The sequence below is a fragment of the Ipomoea triloba genome, chromosome 2 (assembly GCF_003576645.1).
Source record: "Ipomoea triloba cultivar NCNSP0323 chromosome 2, ASM357664v1".
Taxonomy (NCBI): domain Eukaryota; kingdom Viridiplantae; phylum Streptophyta; class Magnoliopsida; order Solanales; family Convolvulaceae; genus Ipomoea; species Ipomoea triloba.
In genome coordinates this window covers 5,321,182-5,343,067 of record NC_044917.1, presented here as the reverse complement: position 1 = coordinate 5,343,067, position 21,886 = coordinate 5,321,182, and the positions used below count along the sequence as shown (strand labels likewise).

The 21,886-nt window shown below is 39.3% G+C and overlaps 4 protein-coding genes across 4 annotated transcripts; 2 read left to right on the top strand and 2 right to left on the bottom strand.

Moving 5' to 3' along the window:
• Positions 1-1,237: 1,237 nt before the first annotated feature.
• Positions 1,238-5,735, top strand: LOC116010073 (protein trichome birefringence-like 39). The gene is made up of 5 exons (XM_031249337.1): positions 1,238-1,650; positions 1,735-1,906; positions 3,938-4,113; positions 4,280-4,438; positions 5,142-5,735. Exons 1-5 carry the CDS (start codon positions 1,361-1,363, stop codon positions 5,428-5,430), a joined length of 1,086 nt encoding a protein of 361 aa, XP_031105197.1. The 5' UTR covers positions 1,238-1,360; the 3' UTR covers positions 5,431-5,735.
• Positions 5,736-5,848: 113 nt separating this feature from the next.
• On the top strand, positions 5,849-8,570 carry LOC116010072 (late embryogenesis abundant protein ECP63). The gene is made up of 2 exons (XM_031249335.1): positions 5,849-7,800; positions 7,901-8,570. The coding sequence occupies exons 1-2, from the start codon at positions 6,157-6,159 to the stop codon at positions 8,375-8,377; spliced, it is 2,121 nt and encodes a 706-aa protein (XP_031105195.1). The 5' UTR covers positions 5,849-6,156; the 3' UTR covers positions 8,378-8,570.
• Positions 8,571-14,281: 5,711 nt separating this feature from the next.
• LOC116010133 (uncharacterized acetyltransferase At3g50280-like) lies at positions 14,282-15,637 on the bottom strand. The gene has a single exon (XM_031249402.1). The coding sequence runs from the start codon at positions 15,635-15,637 to the stop codon at positions 14,282-14,284; it is 1,356 nt and encodes a 451-aa protein (XP_031105262.1).
• Positions 15,638-18,244: 2,607 nt separating this feature from the next.
• LOC116010132 (uncharacterized acetyltransferase At3g50280-like) lies at positions 18,245-19,669 on the bottom strand. The gene is made up of 2 exons (XM_031249400.1): positions 19,585-19,669; positions 18,245-19,325 (listed from the first exon to the last, which is right to left on the bottom strand). Exons 1-2 carry the CDS (start codon positions 19,667-19,669, stop codon positions 18,487-18,489), a joined length of 924 nt encoding a protein of 307 aa, XP_031105260.1. The 3' UTR covers positions 18,245-18,486.
• Positions 19,670-21,886: the final 2,217 nt, after the last annotated feature.

Genomic DNA, 21,886 nt, shown 5'->3' with positions numbered 1-21,886 from the left:
CTCTATTGCACCTTCTTGAGGTAAAATATAATTTTTAATTGGTTAGTTAATGATATGATGTTGGATTGATTGTTACTCAAAGCATCAAAATCAATTTGTTATTATAGTTCATAATCAATCATAATGTTGAAATCATAACAATACGGTTAGGTCAGAATCAATACATAATTCACCTTATCACCCCACTCACCACTATTGAATTACACTAACTCAATTTTGACTTCCCTTTCTTATTTCTAATTTTAGGATATAATTTATTCCACTGTAATGATATTTTTATTTTTATTTTAATTAATTGAACTCTATATTTATCATTTTTGTTTTGGATATATGCATGGCAGGCCTGCCATGCTGAAAGAGGAGAAGAAGAAGATAGAGGCCAGGGGGGCACATGGAGGGTGGTGGGGTTGGAAACATCTTACACACTCCCTGCCGGCCATTAACGCTCCACTTGGGGTGCTGTTACAATTTGCAACAGAGTAGCTTTGCCCTGTCACAATTTTATTCTTCTTTCCCACTTCCATTTTTATCTAATTAATAATAAATAATGAAATAATGTAAGTAATCACATGCACTCACATTAATTACCTGCGCTGCAGATCTCCATTACTTCCTATTTCCTAAGCTACCAGGAAACCATGCTAGATGGCAGGCAACTATTGGTCTGTTACATCTTAATTCAAAGATTAAGCTGATAATTGAATTACATATTTATATTTTATATATTATTATATGTCTAATATGTCTTAATCGTATGTAACATACATTAATTAAGACTAATCTAACTTTATGAGCAATCTAGGTAATTTATTTTCTTGTAATCTTTTACTAACTAGGGTCACAAAACTTGTTTAATTTGAAACACACTTTTAAGTGACGGCTACAAACTTTTTTGCTAAACCAAATATTATTATAGTAATGTAATTGGATATCAATTGGCCCATCCGGACAGTAGTTCTTTCAAAATAGTTTATTAGTCTTTCTTTTGAATAAGGGATGGCCATCTTTCCCTAGTTTTTGAATCAAAACCTAATCATATGATTTTCAAATACAATACGAAAAGAGAAAAATGGCAGGAAGGCAACCCCACAGTAGATCAAATCCATATCACACAAAGCAAACATTTTTCAATGACGTGCTGACGCGGTGACTCTCTATATATATTTGCAGACACCCCCCTTTAACCATGTGCGACTCTCCCTCCCCTCTTCCCCACCCACCCAACCCACCAAATATATACGTACACACCCCTTCTATGTAATGGCGGTACAATATTATTATATATAGATACTGCGTACGACATCTTTTCCTCCAATCCTCGTCTCTTACTTAGAAAATTAGGATCATATCGGAGTTCAAGATGGGACTCCTGCTCAGACCTCTGTTCTTCTCACTCTTCTTACTCTTCTCTTCCCTGCAAACAAACACCGCAGAAGATTCCAACTCCACAATTTCAGCTCGTAAAATAACTGCAGGAGGAGGAGGGTGCAATATCTTCAGAGGAAAATGGGTGTACGATGCATCTTACCCTCTCTATGATTTCTCAACCTGTCCATTCTTAGACGATGAATTCAATTGCCAGAAGTACAGAAGACCCGACACCCAATACCTCAAATACAGATGGCAGCCTTTCTCCTGTAATCTGCCCAGGTAATATATACTGAGTTCTTGAATTTCTTTCTTTTAAAAAAAAATAAAAAAATTCAGCATTTAATGATTATAAGTGTGTTGCAGGTTTAATGGGTTGGCGTTCTTGGAGAAGTTCAGGGGGAAGAAGATCATGTTTGTGGGGGACTCACTGAGTTTGAACATGTGGGAATCGCTGGGTTGCTTGATTCATTCATGGGTGCCTAAGGCCAGGACAAGCATGATAAAAGAAGACGGGCTAGGAGAAATAGTTTTCCTGGTAAGTCAGTTTGGGATATATATTTTCTGTTTTTCTTTAAAGAGCATGCCGTAATTATAGTATACATCTTGCCCATGCCATCTTGCTTTTACCATTAATTGGCCTGCAAATTATTTATATAAGATGGTCGTACGAGATAAAAGAAAACATTTAAGAAGATGTTTTGAATTGAATCAAACACTAGTTCTTGGTGTTGTTTAGCAGTAGCCATTCCTATGAATTTGGCAAAAATGATTGGAGGTTTTCTTTAGTGCATGCATGTCTGGTCCTTGTCCCCCATCCTGCTTTTGGGGAGGTAAAGCTGTTACTGCTGCCTAACCTTTTCCATATTACACCCATTTTCTTTCCAATTATGTTATACATATCCGCTTCATGGTTTAAGCTCATCAGTTATAGTCAGCTATACTGGTTTATTTATGATTAAAAGTCTAAAAGTTTCTATCGTCATTACAAAGAAAAAAAATTATCAACATTTTCGTTTTCCCACCATCACTGGATCATCATTTACAGCTGCATCTTGAAATTAAACTTTTGGTGGTAATTGTTGAAATAGAAATAGAGGATGTTCAACTTTTGGGCCAAGTTGCAGTTGGCATGGAAATTTTGCCTTCACATACTTGGGCGGCTGCTCGTCTATTCTACTTGATTGCTTTCGAAAAAGACAACGTTGAACGTTGAAAACACTCGTCTTCTTACCCAAAACCAATAGATTAAAAAAATTAAAAGAATAATCCCACCAAACACGGGTATTTATTTGTCATTTTTATCCTTCATAATTTACCTTCATTTTCAATATTCTTGATTTACCGTTTTAATACTTGATTCATTCATTTTCAAAAAAAAAAAAAAATACTTGATTCAATTCTAACCGTGACCAACTTTACTAAAAGTTACTCATTGCTCGAGACCATGCAATTAAAACTGTATGTGCTGCACTACTTTATAACCCATGTGGATTCAGTATATATTCTGTCAGTGATTCTTTTTTTTTTTTCCTTTTAAAATAATTTGTTTAAATACTATAGGAAATTTGATTTCTTTCAGCGTCCAATGGGGTTTAGGATTTGTATTTTGTTGGATTGTGAGAAATAGAAGGGAACATGCACTTATTAAGGAGAAATTAAGCAAATTCCAGTATTAAGGTGGACCTAATCATGAAAAGGGATATTGGCTTCTTAGCTAAGATGGAAAAGAGATGGTCAATGGACACTCTAATCCTCTCAAATCATTCTGTCATTTGTTTTGGAGTAAATTTCAAAATCTAATTATTATCCTACTTTGAATTTCGTTTCTGGATTAATTAGTTTAAAAAGAGTAGGTCAGAGACCCCGACAATTACCATTCTTTATTAGTTATTCGTGTTATTTTGTATTGGATACGTAAATTCTTACTTTTTTTAGGGGGACATGTCATTTTTATTGAATACGTGAGTTTTTATTAATTCAGGATTGAGTCATTCAATTCAGTCTTAATCCACAGAAAAATATAAATATATTTATATTAAAATTTTAGGGGTGAGTAATGAAGGGTGTTAATTGTAGTGATTGGAATCATTTTGTTGTTTGAAATTTTGTTTTATTAGTTGAATTTTAAATTGAGTTATGTGTGGAGTGTGGGTGGAAAAATTGGACCACGGTTACCTGCGAGATTAGTGGGCAGACAACTCACTATTTCAAAATGGACTGTCCCTCCAGTCTTTATGACAACTCATATGTGGGCCACATACATTCTTCTCAATTTACAAGTTATATGATATTTCTATGTACTTTTAACAAAATACAGGATATAATTTTATAAAATTATAATATTGTAATTTTATAACTTTGAGAAGAATATTAGTAGGTAAGTTTGAATGGGAAAATGTGCTTTTTCTTTTCAAAATCCCTTAATTTATACGATTTAGATACATATAATTATGTAAATCAACATGATGTCGCATATACATGAAATATTTTCTCTAGATTTAACTGTGCAATAATTATAATGTATTATTGGGTGATGTTAAGAATTGTTTGTGTGCGTGTGATGTAGGACTATGATGTTCGATTACTGCTGTATCGCACGCAATATTTGGTGGACATGGTGAAGGAGAATGGTGCAATAGTTCTGAAACTGGACTCCATACAAAACGGCAACGCCTGGAGAGGAATGGATGTCCTGGTTTTCAATTCTTGGCATTGGTGGACACATACCAAAAGCTCTCAACCGTATGGTTCCCAATATGATTTTCATACTAAAATGTTACAAATTTGATTATGGTTAACTCTCTCTTGGTCAAATCGGTTGACCCCTTAAACACCCTTCCATAGTAATTGTAAATTTTTTACGTCTAAAATAAATTGTTAAGTTGATGATGGAATTAATTGCATGCAGGTGGGATTACATGCAAGAAGGAGGAAAATCGTTCAAAGACATGAACCGTTTGATTGCTTACTACAAAGGGATGACCACTTGGGCACGATGGGTTAACCTCAACGTTGACCCATCCAAAACCAAAGTCTACTTCCAAGGAATCTCCCCCGTCCATTACGAGTACGTTATTTTCCTTGCCCTGTTAACATGTCTATATAATTATCTGTTAACATCAAAGGTAACACCAATACCATTAATTTAGGGTGTCTTTGGAAAGTAGAAAAATATGACTTTTGAAAAATGTTTTCCAGAAAACTGTTTGATTTTCTATGTTTGGTTGCATCTTGGAAAACTGTTCTGGTGTGTTTGGTTCATTTTCCAGAAAATGAGTAGAATATAATTATATAATTTTTTTATTGTATTTAAAATACAAAAAGATATAAAATAATAATATTTATATAAAAAGAAAAGGAAAAAAAACTAGCGTCGCTCTGGTTTCCGCCAGAGGAAACCAGAGCAGATCAGCCGGAAACCAGAGCTTCGGCGGACTGGTTTCCGCTGGAACGAAGAGAGGGACGGCCGACCGTCCCTAGCACGGGAGCACGGGGCAGAAAATGACTTCCGCTCATTTTGGGCGGAAGTCGTTTTCCGCCAAAATGGTGTTATTTTTCCTAGTCAACGGAAATCATTTTCCGTTGACTGGGTTTTCCAAGCACTCCCAAACACAAAAAACCCGGAAAATGATTTCCGGAAGTCATTTTTCGGGTTTCCAAACACACCATAAATCAAGCATTTCCCTTAAAAGTTATGATCAATAATGAAGACAGCAACTTTATTTCTTTACATCGTCACATTTTTTAAAGACAAGGTGTTAAATTAACAGGGGCAGGGAATGGGGTGAGCCATCAAAATCGTGTAAAGGGGAGAGCCAGCCATTCTTTGGGGTGAGGTATCCGGGGGGGACGCCGGCGGCGGCGGTGGTGATGAACAAGGTGCTAAGCAGAATGAAGAAGCCAGTTTCCTTGCTGGACATCACCACACTATCACAGTACAGAAAGGATGGGCATCCCACTTATTACAGCGACCACAACACCATGGATTGCAGCCATTGGTGCCTCCCTGGCTTGCCAGACACTTGGAACCTTCTCCTTTACACTTCCCTCTTCAATTAATTAATCAATACATATATAGGACGTACATTTATATAGACCCACCGCCACAAAATGGTAGGTAGGTCGTTAAGATTCTTTGTTCAAGCTAAGGAAGTGGAATTGTTGGATTGGCGAATAACGGAGATCACACTGCAATTGTAAAGCCACAGGTCCACATTAATTGTTTCCGATCCCGGCATGAGAGGTTGCCTGGGTTCATGAATTTCTTTCTCTTGATTTATTATGTAGATTTCACACTAATTATTGCAAATTGTGAAGGTTTTGAGGTTGTTTGTTGGGTAATATAAGTTCTATTTTGAGTTTAATTGTTAAAAGGGAGTAATTATTAACCTTCATTGTTTAAATTAATTAGTTATGAATAATTTTGTCGATTAAGTTTTATGAATGTCTTTCAAAATTTTGTTATATGAAGTGATGCATGCGTGACACATAGCATTTTTACGTATCAAACCACGTAGGCTGTCTTCATGACACGTCTTGGAAGCTAAATATCTTAACACCCAAAATTTTAGCTGACTCATACTGTCTGGAACTCCCCCACTGCAACACGTGGCGTTTCTAGAGATCAGTCGTCTATCCACATCTCAATCTTCGCTCTACGTACCGCCATTGCCACCCAATTTATACCCCTTATTCCTTTCTTTGTTCGATCACCAGATTCAATCAAATACAATACAGAAAAACAGCAGCCGAAGAAGAAGAAGAATTTATTAGTGTGGTGCAAAAATGGCTTCAGAGCAAATGAGGAGAGACAACAAGACGGACGAGAGAGCGGTCGAAGTGGAGAAGGATAGAGTCCCCAAAATGGCCAGCCACTTCGAGTCGCTGGCGGAGAAAGTCGCCGACGACACTGCTGCGGCGGATTTCCGTCCCGCCGCCGTGCGTGTCACCGAAACGACGGTCGCCACTACTCAACATGAAGATCAAGGCAAAACCGCACGAGAAAGGGTGGCCCACGACAAACAAACCCAGGCCGGGAGACATGCTGATATTCAACAAAACCCGCGGCCTGTTAGGGTTGGAGGGATAGAGTTCAGCAGTGGCCAAGACGCCAGAAGTGGGAGAGATGAAACCACAAGGCGGCAAGGATTTGAGGAGCGACCTGGAGGCGTGAAGTTTGAAGTCCACAGTGGCCAAGGAGGAGGACAAAGCGAAAGAAGGGATGAGAGTGGGCTTTCATTGGAGGAGATAGGGAAGTACAGACAAACGGCACAACAAAAATCCATTGACGCTCTTCAAACCGCTCAACACAAGTACCAAAAGGCCAAAGACACTACAAACCAAAACGTTCAATCTGGTTTTCAGTATCTTGCCGACAAGGCCGGAGCTGCCAAGGACACTGCTCTCCAGAAATCCCAGCAAGCTTATGATGCCACCAAAGATTCACTTTCCAGTGCTGGCAAAACCGCCAAAGATTCCACCATTTCCGGGACACAACAAGCTAAAGATACACTTTCGGGCGCAGGACAAACTGCAAAAGATTACACAACCCAATCCGCCCAGCAGACTAAAAATACACTCTCAAGTGCAAAAGACTACACAGTACAATCGGCCCAGCAGGCTAAAGATACACTTTCAAGTGCAGGACAAACTGCAAAAGATTACACAGCCCAATCCGCCCAGAAGACGAAAGATACACTCTCAAGTGCAGGACAAACTGCAAAAGATTACACAACTCAATCCGCCCAGAAGACGAAAGATACACTCTCAAGTGCAGGGCAGACTGCAAAAGACTACACAGTTCAATCGGCTCAGCAGGCAAAAGATACAATTTCCGGTGCCGGGCAGACCGCGAAAGATTACACGGTGCAAACGGCGCAGCAGGCTAAAGAGACGCTTTCAAAAGCAGGGCAAGCGGCCAAGGATTATACCGTGCAGGCTAAAGATTACGCTTCACAGAAGGCAGGGGAGGCAGGGAACAAAGCTTCGGAGGCAAAAGAGCGTGGAGCGGAGATGAGCAAGAATGCAGCGAGCTATGCGGGGCAGAAAGTGACAGAGGCTAAAGACGTGACGGTGGAGACCGGAAAAGGGGCGGTGGGCTACGCCGGGAAAGTGGCGGAGACACTGAAAGACACGGCCACCGTGGGCGGTTGGGGAGCCGCACAATTAACTGCCGGCACAGCTGCACAGGCCACCAAGGTTGCAGCGGGAGTGGCAGCAACTGTCGCAGGGTATGCCGGAAAAACAGCAGGAGCCGCCAAGGATGTGGTGGCCGGAGCTGGAAGGACCGCCGCGGATTATGCTACTGACAAACTGGCGGCCGCAAAAGACTACGTAGTGTCCGCAGAAGAAAGTGCAGCAGAGTACGCAGCTAGGAAGAAAGAAGAAGCTAAGAGACAATCACAAGCAAAGAAACAGGAACCAGCAAAGGTACGGTCCATATACCAAACCAATTAATATATATATATATATATATAGTCCCTTTACATTATATATGTGTCTGAGTTCTGGGTAACTTGGATCATACAAGGGAGAACCCGGAGGGAGAAGTTCATTCATCAGCAGCGAGGGAAATCAAGAAACAAGAAGGGGAGAAGAGGGAAATCAAGAAACAAGAAGGGGAGAAGGCAATAGAACAAAGGGAGAAGCAACGGGAGGGGGGAGCACATTCATCAGCAGCAGCGAGAGAAAGAAAGGAAGTACACAAGAAACAAGAAGGGGCGAAGAAGGCGGTTGGAGCACCATGCTCGAGCCAGTGGGGAAAATGCAGACAGAATACTATGAGGAAGGAACAGGAGGAGAAGGAGGAAGAGGAAACAAGGAACAAGGAGGAGGAGGAGAAGGCGGAGCAGGGGTCTTCCAAGCAATCGGCGAAACTATAGTTGAAATTGGGAAGACCACTAAAGATCTTATGACTGGTAGTGATGATCAGGAGCCAAGGTATGATGAGAAGGAGAGTGAGTCCACGGGAATGGAGAGAAAATCCTATCATCATCATACCAAGTAGCCACTTATCCGCTTAAGGGATGATGATAGCTTTTTAATTTGTAGACTGTGTTTCATTTTATTTTTGTGTGTTTTTACTACTGTTTGTAGCTAGGGTCTTTAAACCTTAGCATGTGCAATAAAAATTGTAGTCCATAGTTGGTCATCCAATCAAAGCTTTCAAAGCACAAAAAAATGTTACTATTTTCTAGGAATCATTGGTCTATTATTTATTGTGCCATCAGAATGGTGGACTCGAGTCCATCTTGCAAGATGGATTTAAATTCAAAAATATACAATTTAGATTCTCCAAAGTCCAGAAAACTGCATAATGCCCAAAAGGAGCATGTAAGTTTCATGAAATTGTGACGTACTCTTAAGAATTCTGGATCGTTTTCTAGTGCATGTAATGTGTGGGGGTGAACGGAGAGCTCTATGTCTACACTCCCTTCTTCCCACCCACCAAAAAGTGTGACTTTTCCATCAAGCTACTTGAACTGGTTTTCCCCACCCAAAATCGGTGCCGTAAACGTTGAACCACGGAGAGCTGCTCATGGTTACGGTATTAACCGAGAATACCTCCCCTCCAACAAGTGCCGGAGACTTTACCCAGTTACTATACTGCTTCATTACTTCTTCATCACTCTGCTTTTGAACTGCTTCCTTAATCTGGCAAGCAACCCAACCTACTCCTTTCCCCACCACCTCCCCTGCTTTCAGCGTTAATTTCTTGAAGTAAAACCCGTTTCCCCAATACCCTTCGGGTAGATGCACCCTAGCGTAGATATCCTCTTCATTCATCACTATAGCAAAGCAGCCGGCAAGCGGAGGATAGAAATCCAGTGTGGAAGAGAGAGTGGTTTTCAAGTGATGAATCAAATTGGAGAATTGAAGGGTGGGCGGCCTGTAGAAGAGGGTTGCCAATCAAGAATCAATGATGGGAGCCGGTTGATTAGGAAGGCCGCATGGAGCACACACTGCCCCCAAAATTCCAAAGGGAGATTAGCTTGAAACCGGAGAGCCCTTGCCACGTTTAATAGGTGTTGATGTTTCCTTTCTACAACAGCATTCTGTTGAGGCATATTTACGCAAGATCGCTGGTGTATAATGCCATGTTCCTCAAAGAAGTCAGACATGTTGAATTCCCCACCATTGTCACTCCTTATGATTTTTATTGATGCAGCAAACTGTGTATGAACAAATTTATAAAAATTCTTGATCAATTGTTGAGTGTCAGATTTACTTCTCATTAAATGAATCCACGTAAATCTTGAATAGTCATCTACGATAGTAAGAAAATATCGTTCTCCTCCCAGCGTCTTGACCATAAAAGGTCCCCAAACATCCACATGTAAAAGTTCAAAACAAGCTTTAGAAGTAGTATTGCTCAAAGTAGAGGGAGACTTTTTGTGTTTGGCAAAATGGCATATATCACAAGCAACTGCCTTATTATTCTGTACAGTAGAATTGGAAATACTTTCTATGTAATGCATCTTATTAATGGGAAAATGTCCCAATCGTTGATGCCATGTCTCAATACTACATTGCATAGCTAGTTGATTACAAGCTTTCATAGAACCTCCTGGTGGCTCTTGTAGCAAGTATAGACCTCCATGTTCCTTAGCAAAACCAGTCATTCTCCCATATTCCCCCCGAAGCAGACACTGATCAGAGGCAAAAACCAAAGTAGAAAGTGAGTCTTTTAGAAGTTTAGTAACAGAGACAATGTTGAACTGAAAGGTTGGAATATGCAAAACATTTCTCAGCCATAAATCATCATTAAGTCTTATACTCCCAACGTGTTTTACTTCAGTACACTTTTCATCTGGTAAGTTCACAACTGCTCCCTTAACAATATGATAATCATCAAAGAAATCCAAAGAACATGATATATGGTCAGTGGCACCAGAATCCAAAATCCATGCGGACTGCCCTAGCATTATCGAATTAATTTTTGTGTTGAGAGCATACTTGCCTTCATTTGGAGACTCCTCCTGTTCAAAGCTAGGACTAAGAGTAAGGGCTGCTGAGGTAGATGACTGCTTTTGCCATGTAGGTGGCTGATTTTGCCCCATTTGGTTCTGCAAAAGAGAGATGAGTTTCTGAATCTCATTAGAGGAATAGTTATTACCATGTGAATCATTTGTTACTGCAGGTTGCTTCCCTTTGGACTTGAAACCCTGTACCCATCCTGGCGGGAAGCCATGTTTCTTATAACATTTCTCCACTGTGTGGCCATTCATACCACAGAATGTGCACTTAGCAACTTTGTTTCCAGAATTGTTGAAGTTCCTTCGGCTGTTAAAGTTGTTCACAGCGGCAACAATATCCTCATTGGGTGAGCTGATTTGAGTTGCATTAGCATGAGCCACTTCCAGATCATATATGGCATCAGTTTGTAGTTGCCTTTCAAATTTTTCAGTCATAACATACACTTTATGAATATCAGGCAGAGGATCAAGAACAAGTATGTTTGATTTGAACGAGTTATATTCAACATTGAGGCCTTCAAGAAATCGAATAATCTGATCTGTTTTTCTTTCGTCTTTGATTATCTCAAACAGATCGCATGAACCACTCGGTTCACACTTGCACATCGCTAATGGCCGCAATTCATTCATTTGCTCCCAAAGACCACGGCATCTAGTATAGTATTCATTAACTGAAAGTTTACCTTGCTTGAGGCCATATATTTCACCTTGTAGAATAGAAATCCGATGCGCATCGCGTTGAGCGAATCTTTCCTTCAAGTCGTTCCACACATCCTTGGCCCTTTTCATGTACAGAATGCTTTGGACGATGGATGGATGAACGGATCTGCAAATCCAGGAGCAGATCATTAGATTACACCTCCTCCATGGCGGATACTTAGCATCTGTTATACTCGGCTAGGCGACACTTCCGTCAATTATTCCCCATTTGTTCTTGACTTCTAGGGCGTTTTGCATGGAGATGCTCCATGTGCTATAGTTACTGCTGCCGACAAGGGGAGGTGAAACTAGAATGGCGTTCGAGCTTTCATTGCTACTCAAGAACAATGGATTCTCGACATCTTCTTCATTGATGCTCCTCTGCGGAGCAGAATCCCTTTGCGGTTCTCTTGTGCGAATCGGCGACTGCATGACGGGAGTTGTGGATCGTGATCTGTGGCTGGATTCTTCTGCTACAGCTGCGGCGTAGGATCTTCTCTGCTCTGATACCATGATGAGAGCGAGACAGAGAGATGAATGAAGGGAAAGAAGTAGTTAGATGAGCATTGCAAGATTGAAACAAGAAGAATTGAGTCTGTTATCTCTCTCACATCAGTGCAGGAATACAAAGTTTATATATATGAAAGGAAAGCTGGCGGTAAAGCAGTTGTAACTGCTCTTATATATGTAATTACTGCACTACCCCTATTATATATGCTAATAAGGCCCTTTCTGGATGGGGCCGACTTGAAGGAACTGCAGATCCCATGGTGTTAACTCAACTCTTCTTGACACACCATTTGATCTTTCCGCTCCAACAAAGCATGTGGATATCACTTCAACTTCTCCCATTTCGGGTTCAACTCGTAAGTCCTAACCAAGCTAGCTAAGAGAGTCCATTTAACGTCAATTTATATCGTGGATGGTCTATAGTGCACTGTCTAACAGAATTCATGTTAAAATTATAGTGTTAAAACACATAAACACTTAAAATAATACACATACACATAAACACGATATTTTAAAATAAGTATGATAAGGATTAAATCTTCCATATGTACTAGGGTGCATAAGAGTATATGTAAAGTACAAAGTAGATGGAGTATTTAAGTCAAAGAAGTAATTTTATTCATTATGTTCTTCCATAGCTCTAGAGAGAAGGGAGAGCATTACTTTTAAGTGTGTTCTTTAGAGAGAGATTGAAGGGAGGCCAAAAGTCCCTTAATTGAAGGGATAGGGTATAGACCCATACACATACTCGTATACCTAAATACGTATAACGTATTTAGGACCGTATACCCGTGGTATATTCCCTATTAAAGTATATAAAGAGTATGTATAGTATGTTATGAATTTATGCGACATTATCTATATAACTCTGCATATTATGAATTTTAATTTCATAATGTGTATGTGTATTATGTTAAGTGTATGTGTTTTCAGCTATATAATTATATACATTATGAACATAAATTATGTATTTTATAAAATTAAGTTCTGTGTATTGAATTAGGGTCTACATTACTGTGTGAATCATGGTCCATGATATAACGATCGCCATTTAATTGCACAATGGTGAGTTATTGCGCGTGCTTTTAATGCGCCTCAATAATGCAGCCATGCAGGTCTCTTAAGTGTAGGTGTACGAGTGTTGAGAGTCATGTCTACGCCTCAACCTTGTGGATTATTTAACTTCTTAGTGATTCCTAATTTTTTTTTTGTTGTTACTTAGAGCATCCACAGCAGAAAATATTTAGAGGATAATGTCAGTTAAAAAATCATGAATGATCTTCTATCTAGTGTGAGGAGTAGTTTTTATTTGGAGTTAATATCACAAATGGTCCTCTGACTATTAGGCTAGTATTCATTTTAGTCCTCGACTTTCAATTTGACCACAAATGGTCCTTTGACTTTCATTTTAGACCACAAATAATCCTTTATTAAAATTTCTGTTAAATAGGTGTTAAATCTAGGGGTATTATCGTCAAATTGATATATATAATGGATTAATGGTCATAAAATAAAAATGTTTAGAATTTTTCACCGACAAGCATAATTGAAACAATTAAGAAATATAAATACTCCTAAATAAAAAGACAATACATCTTATTCTCGTAATTATGCGTACAAAATGAAGATTTAATATTAGAGCTATATGTTTTTAATTTAACCAAAAGATTAAAATGGAAGAAATTTTTTTTCAAAAACTTTGCTTCCATTATTTTCATGGTTGTTCATACATGACCGATTAATAGTTTTCACTCTTCATTAATCAATTAAACATTTTGTTTGGGACAAAACTAAAGGCCGCCACCGTTGAATTAATATAATTAATCAAGTACAAATTACGAACATTAATCATGAGTTTTTATTTAATTTGTTCATTTATGTTATTTGTCACATCCATTTTGTTTTTACATTTATTAATATAATATTTATTAATGTTTGCAATTAATTATGTTGTCATATAATTCTCAAAAAGAAGTAATCATAGTAATATTAATCAATTTGACGATATTACCCCTAGATTTAACATCTATTTAACATAAATTTTAACAAAGGACTATTTGTGGTCAAAAATGAAAGTCAAATGACTTATTGTGATCGAACTGAAAGTCGATGACTAAAAAAAGTACTAACCTAATAGTCATAGGACCATTTGTGGTATTAACTCTTTTATTTGTGTTTGAGCTTCTGCAAACATGGGATTATTGTGGCCCCTACAACTGACAACAATATAAAGCATTACACGCAGGTGCGGCGCGCCACTAGGCGCGTAAACTAAAGCTTTCATCTTTTATTTTTTGGTTCTCTTTTTCTTCTCCCCATGTCAGCTGCTGACAACTTCAATTGTTTATTAATTTCTTTTTAAAAATTTGATTTGTTTTAATTTTTTTTTCCTCTCATCCTATTTTCTCTTTCATAATCAAACTTAGAAAAACTCTTCAATAACCCCGAAATATCTCACCAATAAAGATGCTCTTATTAGATGTCATTATTACTATTACAAAGAGTGTGGTAAACTGCCACCACTTTCTCAGATTCTCCCCTACCAATCATCCAATACACAATTACAAGAAAATTAAAGAAGAGACAAACCAACAAAAAAGCTGAGAAGAAAGGAAATGCCGAAATGGGCAGAGGCCTTCCCTTTGACACAACTGAGACATAAACCTCGACCGAAACAGAAAACAAGAAGATGCGGTCTCAGATCATGCTATTTATTTATTTCTTTATTAGTTTCCTGGAATTGTGAAGTAGTCCAAGAATTGGGGATCGTTTTCTAGTCCAAGTAATGTTTGGGGATGAATGGAGAGCTCCATTTCTACACTCCCTTCTTCACATCCACCAAATAGCGCCACTCTTCCGTCAAGCTTATTGACTGCACCGGTCCTCACTGCAACTGGTTTCCCCCACCCGAAATCAGAGCCGTACACGTCGAACCGCGGAGAGCTGCTGATGCCCAGTGTATTAGGCGAGCCTGATGTCTCGGCCCCAATGAGCGCCGGAGATTTTACAAACTTCATATACATTTTCCTTACTTCTTCTTCATGGCTATGCTTTTCAACAGCTTTCTTAATCTGCCAAGCTACCCAACCCAGTCCTTTCCCTAAAACGTCCCCTGCTTTAAGCGTCTCTTTAATGAAGAAAACAGCGTTTCCCCAATACCCTCCTGGTAGACCCATCCTGGCTCGCGTACCGATACCAACAACAAGATGAACATCTTCATTACTATGAAGGTGGCGAGCGCGAGTGACAGCTCGCCAGAGATGAGCCATGTATGACTGCAGGGAAGAGATAGTTTTAGTTCCCATTTCAGAGTTGGCTTTTTGTTTCAGCCTACCAATGTTTTCTTTGCTCAAATGGAACATCCTTTTTGTTAGCTTGAAACCATCCAGCGATAGCCTTTCAGGGCTCTCAATCAACGGAGGGAGATGAATTGGGCAGGTAGTGTTGCCTGGAAACCAGCGTTGATGGATGGGAGTTATTGAAGGTTGAAGAAAACCGCGTGATAATTCAGCCCATGAGTTAAAGAAATTCCAAAAGGAAGCGCCGTCTCCGAGGCTGTGATTCAATGTGCAGCCGATGAAGTAGCCGTCGAGAAGCTCAGTTACTTGCACTCCCATCAGAGCCTTGCAGATCCCGTCGCGGTTGAGAATGCCATTGAGGGTGAAGAAACACCGGAGTATCTCAGGAACATTATTATTATTATTATTGTTGGACTGATCAAGAATTGCAGCCACCGTGAGGCCACTAGCCTTGGCTTCTACAAACGCAACACCTGCATTGTTACAATCAACATAAACACTACAAGTGTTGTCCTCTTCATTCATCACCATGGCAAAGCGGCCGGCAAGGGGAGGATAGAAATCTAGGGTGGAAGAGAGAGTGGTTTTCAAGTGATGAATCAAATTGGAATTGAAGAATTGTTGTTGTTGAACAAGGGTGGGCTTGTAGAAGAGAAGGCCTTTCTGGATGGGGCCAACTTGAAGGAACTGCAGATCCCATGGTGTTAACTCAACTCTTCTTGACACACCATTTGATCTTTCCGCTCCAACAAAGCATGTGGATATCACTTCAACTTCTCCCATTTCCGCTTCAATTCCCAAGTCCTAACAAAGCTACCTAATACAATCTATTTAACCTGCACAACGCCCAGCTATTGCAAGTGCTTTAATGCGCCTGAATAATGCACCTCCCGCAGCCAAAGAGCTTGTGGTCTAGGGACACCCATTTGAATAGAGGTGATATTGGCATTGGCACTTTGTGTTTCGTTGAGAAAGTAATTATGAATAGAGTCAATAGTACTCCAAAAAAATAAAATAAAATAAAAAAAAAAAGGAATAAGATTCAAATTGGCCACGGAATGTAACCTGAGAGTGCAATTAGGCCACTGAATGAAAAACATGTACCCACTGAACACTCCAAATGCATGCAATTTCACCTGATAGTAGGTTACCTTCCTAGGTTGCCTGTTTACCGGGATGGTGAGTTGACATTTTAAAATATTTTTTAATAATAAATTTTAAAATAAAAAAATTAAAAATATTAAAAAAATTAATTAAAATATTAAAAGCTATTAATATTAAATATATTAATATTAAAAATATTTAAAAATTAATATTTTTAATTTTTAATTTTTATGTTTAATATTTGTTGTTTTCAAAAAAAAATGTTTAATATTTGTTAAATAATAAACTTTAAAAAAATTAATTAAAACTATTAAAATATTAATATCAACTACTCATTGGCATTTCTAATTAATGGCTAGTTCCCTACCGTGCAGCATCTCTTTAATTACGATGTGGACATGTGGACCATGTGGTGCTACTTAGGGCAGTTAGTGAACAGAGCTTTCGACAAATTACTCGTGTCCGAGCTCGGTAAGTGTTCAGTAAGCGTTCGTTTATTAAGTTACTCGTGTCCGAGCTCGGTAAGTATTCAGTAAGCGTTCGTTTATTAAGGTAAACGTAAACAAACATTAACAAACGTTTTCGAACAAATGTGTTCATCGTTCGTTTATTAAGGTAAACGTAAACAAACATTAACAAACGTTTTCGAACAAATGTGTTCATGAACATGTGCAAGTGTTTTGTTATTAAGTGTTCACGAACGGGGTTCGTGAACGTTAACGAACACGAACGGATCGTTTATGTTTGGTTAGTATTTTTGGGTTTGTCCTATTCCTCCAGCCGATAGTTAGAAGACTAAACTGGCCAAATGGTGGGGATCGAACCCCAACCTCATGCTTAAGGGACAAGGTGCTGAACCACCACGCCAACCATATTGGTTAGTGCTACTCACTCTGATCTCAATTATTCTGTGCGTAGTAGGTGCGGTGCCTAGGTGGAGATATTTATGTGCCTTTGTTTCCCCATTTTTTTAATAGTAAACAGGTTAATTCATTAGACTACACAAAGAAACGTTTAAATAAGATTAAGCCTTAGTGACAGTAAATATTTCAATTATTACCAATTTATTATTGGTCATTCTATTACTCTCCCTTCTACTACAAATGAGGAAGGGGAACCATACTTTCTCATTAAGAGTCACTAACATTTGGAAGAGTCCTTACATGTCCTTTCTGTCTCTTGACCACAAGATCATTGATCATTTATATTTTATTATTAACTCGAATTAGTTATGTTGGCTAGTCGAGTGACACTTCCGGGTCATGAAACCAACACCGATAAAAGGTTAGGACTAAAATGCTAGTAAGAAACCATTGAGAAACTTAGGGGTCGTTTAGCAACTTGAAAAATTGGAGAATTTTCTAAAAAAAATGGAGAATTGGAGGGGTGGAAAAAGAAAAATTGGAGAAGTTGTTTATTAAATTCATTCTTCCAATTTCATTCTCCACTCCATTCTTCCAATTCTTATACAAATTTGGAGAGATGAAAATCAACTCTCTCAAAATGGAGAGATGGAAAGGAGTGGGTGAATAGTGCTCTCTTCCGTGAGGTCTGAGCTTTGAATCCTGCTGGGCGCAATGCGTGTGTACGCCATGCCATCTTTATAAGGTCGTTTTAGGATGATATTTGGTCTTGAATTGCGTTAGAATGCTTGATGTTATCATCGGACTCCGTTCCACGCTTTGCTAATCGTTTTTGTAGGTAAAAAGATGTGCAAAAAGATGGCAATATTTCGTAGAAGGGGAGAGGGGAGCACATTCATCAGCAGCAGCGAGAGAACGAAAGAAAGCACACAAGAAACAAGAAGGGGCGAAGAAGGCGGTTGGAACACCATACTTGAGCCAGTGGGGAAAATGCAGACCGAATACTACGAGGAAGCTAAGGAACAGGAGGAGAAAGAGGAAGAGGAAACAAGGAACAAGGAGGAGGAGAGGTCCACCAAGCAATCAGCGAAACTATATATAGCTGAAATTGGGCAGACCACTAAAGATCTTATGACTGGTAGTGACGATCAGGAGAGTGAGTCCACGGGAATGGAGAGAAAATCCTATCATCACCATAACAAGTAGCCACTTATCCGCTTTTCAAAGTGCATGCAATAATAAGTTAAGGGATATGATGATAGATAGCTTTTTAATTTGTAGAGTGTGTTTTATTTTATTTTTGTGTGTGTTTACTACTGTTTGTGGCTAAGCTAGGGTCTTTAAACCTTAGCATGTGCAATAAAAATTGTGGTCCATAGTTGGTCATCGAATCAAAGCTTTCAACCAAAATATAATAAGAGTATTTTTTCATTAAATAAAAAAAAATTATTATTTCGTAGGAATATATCATTGGTGTTTTATTGTACATGCATAAAACCAGGCCAGCACAGCACAGAAATTAAAAATACATAATTTAATTACCACCTTCAATTCAAGCACAGCACAGAAAAGGTAAACAACATACAGCCATAGAAAAGAAAAGAATTGAAAGAGTTGTCTCTCACACTGCACACTGCATAATAATATGATGCCCAAAAGAAACTTTCATGAAATTGTGACGTACTCCAAGAATTCTGAATCGTTTTGTAGTTGATGTAAAGTGTGGGGGTTAATGGAGAGCTCTATGTCTACACTCCCTTCTTCACACCCAGCAAAAAGTGTGACTTTTCCGTCAAGCTTATTGGCCCCTCCGCTCCTCACCCGAACTGGTTTTCCCCACCCGAAATCGGTGCCGTACACGTTATACCACGGAGAGCTGCTTATGGTTACGGTATTAACCGAGAATAACTCCCCTCCAACAAGTGCCGGAGACTTTAACCAATTACTATACTGCTTCATTACTTCTTCCTCACTCTGCTTTTCAACTGTTTCCTTAATCTGGCAAGCAACCCACCCTACTCCTTTCCCTACCACCTCCCCTGCTTTCAGCGTTACTTTCTTGAAGTACAACCCGTTTCCCCAATACCCTTCTGGTAGATGCACCCTGGGTCGCGTACCTATACCCAGAAAGAGATGAACGTCTTCATTTCCGTCAAGATTGCGCGCGCGAGTGATAGAACGCCAGAGATGACCCATATACGACTGCAGGGAAGAGATTGCTGTTGTTCCCATTTGGGAGTTGAGTTTTTGTTTGAGCTTAGCGATGTTTTGTTTGCTTAGATGGAGGATCCTTTCCGGGAATGGCGGGGATGATAGCCTAAGCCTTGCACCAGGCTCGGTCATGGGAGGGAGATGAATCGGGCAGGGAGTGTTGCCTGGAAACCAACGTTGATGGATGGGAGTTGTTGAAGGTTGATGAAAACCGCGTGATAATTCAGCCCACGAGTTGAAGAAATTCCAGAAGGAAGTGCCGTCTCCGAGGATGTGATTCTGTTGGGTCCCTCCTATGTGCAATAGAATAAAATAAAATAACAAAAACACAATGTAGTGGAATGTAAAAGGAGGATGTGACTTTGGCAGCTTGTGGAGGCAGCATGCGCATGGGGAGTGCAATTTCCACTTTCTCCAATTATTCCCATTTTTTTTTTGTTGTTGTTTTCGATAGTGGGCAGCAGCAGAGGAGGGGAATTATTTTTCCCATTTTCACTCTCTTTTTCGGCCAGAGAGACACACACAATGAGGCAGTAAACAGAGCAAGAAAACCCATTTTTCTTCTCATTCCATTCGGCAGTCTGCAGCAGAGGGAAGAAACCATTTTCTCTTCTTCATCTTGGTGCCATTTTGTCATGGAGTTTGCCTAAGCTTCTTGGGTTCATCTTAATCAATTCTTTGAGGTCAGCTTGTATTTATTCCAGGCATCTCTTTGGATAATCTCGTAATATTTGTATTTATTTTTATCCTAGTTTTGGAGATTGAATATTTTGAGTACGAGATATTATTCCTTTTAGCCTGTGAATATTATAAGAATGTTTTGGCCTAGGAGTTGTTGTATTTGATGATTTGTGAATGTATGGCTCGTGTGGTAGCCTGAAACTTTGTACCCGAGATTTGTGATAGTGGAAATTGTTGTTGTTGGTGGCCCGTGGTTTTTCCCCGTAGTTTTGGGGTTTTCCACGTAAATCTTGTGTTCCTTGTGTTCATATTTATTTTTGGGCTTTTGTGTATTATCTCCTATTTGTGTACCGTGTCGGGTCTGTGATTTTGATTGTCACAGCAAGTGGGATTTTTCCCAACAAAGTGGTATCAGAGCCCTGGTTGTTAATTTGGTATATTTGACATGGAGGCAAATACGAGTAATATGGTGAGATTGAATGGTAAAAATTATCACATTTGGAAAGCCAAAATGAAGGATCTCCTGTTTGTGAAAAAGTTACATCTACCTGTGTTTGCAAGTGCAAAGCCTGAAAATATGTCAGATGAGGAGTGGGACTTTGAACACCAACAAGTTTGTGGATATATTCGACAGTGGGTTGAAGATAATGTTTTAAACCACATTATTAATGAGACACATGCCAGGAGCCTATGGAATAAACTTGAGACCCTGTATGCTTCTAAGACAGGCAATAACAAATTGTTTTTGCTGAAACAGATGATGAATATAAGATACAGGGAAGGTACATTGATCAATGATCATGTTAATGATTTTCAGGGCGTTCTTGATCAATTGTCTGGTATGGGCATCAAATTTGAGGATGAGGTACTTGGTCTCTGGTTGCTTAATACTCTACCAGATTCTTGGGAAACATTTCGGGTTTCATTGACCAATTCTGCTCCCAACGGTGTTGTGACCATGGAATATGTAAAGAGTGGTATCTTGAATGAAGAAGCAAGAAGAAGATCTCAAGACACTTCTACTTCGCAGTCAGATATTTTGGTTACAGATGATAGGGGGAGAAACAAGCAAAAGGGTCAGAGGGGTAGAGATAAAAGCAGAAGCAAGTCAAGGTCAAGGTACAAGGATATTGAATGTCATTATTGTGGTAAGAAAGGGCACATCAAGAAATATTGCTTCAAGTGGAAAAGAGAAAAGAAGCAAGACAATAAAGATGGTGACACTGGGAATCAAGTTGCGATAGTTAGAACAGATTTACTTGTTGCCTGTGATGAAAACGCCATCAACGTTGCATGCCATGAGACAACTTGGATTGTGGATTCAGGTGCAGCCTACCATGTTACACCAAGGAAGGAATGCTTTTCTTCATATACTCCAGGTGACTTTGGAGAGCTCAGAATGGGTGATGATGGTCAGGTGAAGGTGACGGGTACTGGTACAGTTTGCCTTGAGACAAGCAATGGCACAAAGTTGGTACTTAAAGATGTCAAGCATGCACCAGATATCAGACTGAATCTTATTTCTACAGGAAAACTTGATGATGATGGTTTCTGTTGTTTCTTTGGTGATGGGCATTGGAAAATCACTAAAGGCTCGCTGGTTGTTGCACGAGGTAACAAGCATTCTAACTTGTACTCTTTGCAAAGTTCTGTTTCTGATGATTCAGTGAATGTTGTAGAAAAAGAATGTGCATCAGAATTGTGGCATAAACGACTTGGTCACATGAGTGTGAAGGGGATTGATTACCTTGCCAAGAAGAGTAAGCTTTCTGGGGTTAAAGAAGCTAGATTGGACAAGTGTGTTCACTGCTTGGCTGGAAAACAGAGAAGGGTTTCTTTCATGAGCCATCCTCCTACAAGAAGGTCAGAGCCACTTGAGTTGATACATTCTGATGTGTGTGGACCAATGAAGGTTAGGTCACTCGGAGGTGCAGTTTACTTTGTAACCTTTATTGATGACTATTCTAGGAAACTCTGGGTCTATACTTTGAAGCACAAAAGTGATGTGCTTGGTGTATTTAAAGAGTTTCATGCCCTTGTTGAGAGACAGACAGGGAAGAAATTGAAGTGCATCCGTACTGATAATGGCGGTGAATATTGTGGACCGTTTGATGAGTACTGCAGAAGGTATGGCATTAGACATCAGAAAACTCCTCCTAAGACTCCTCAATTA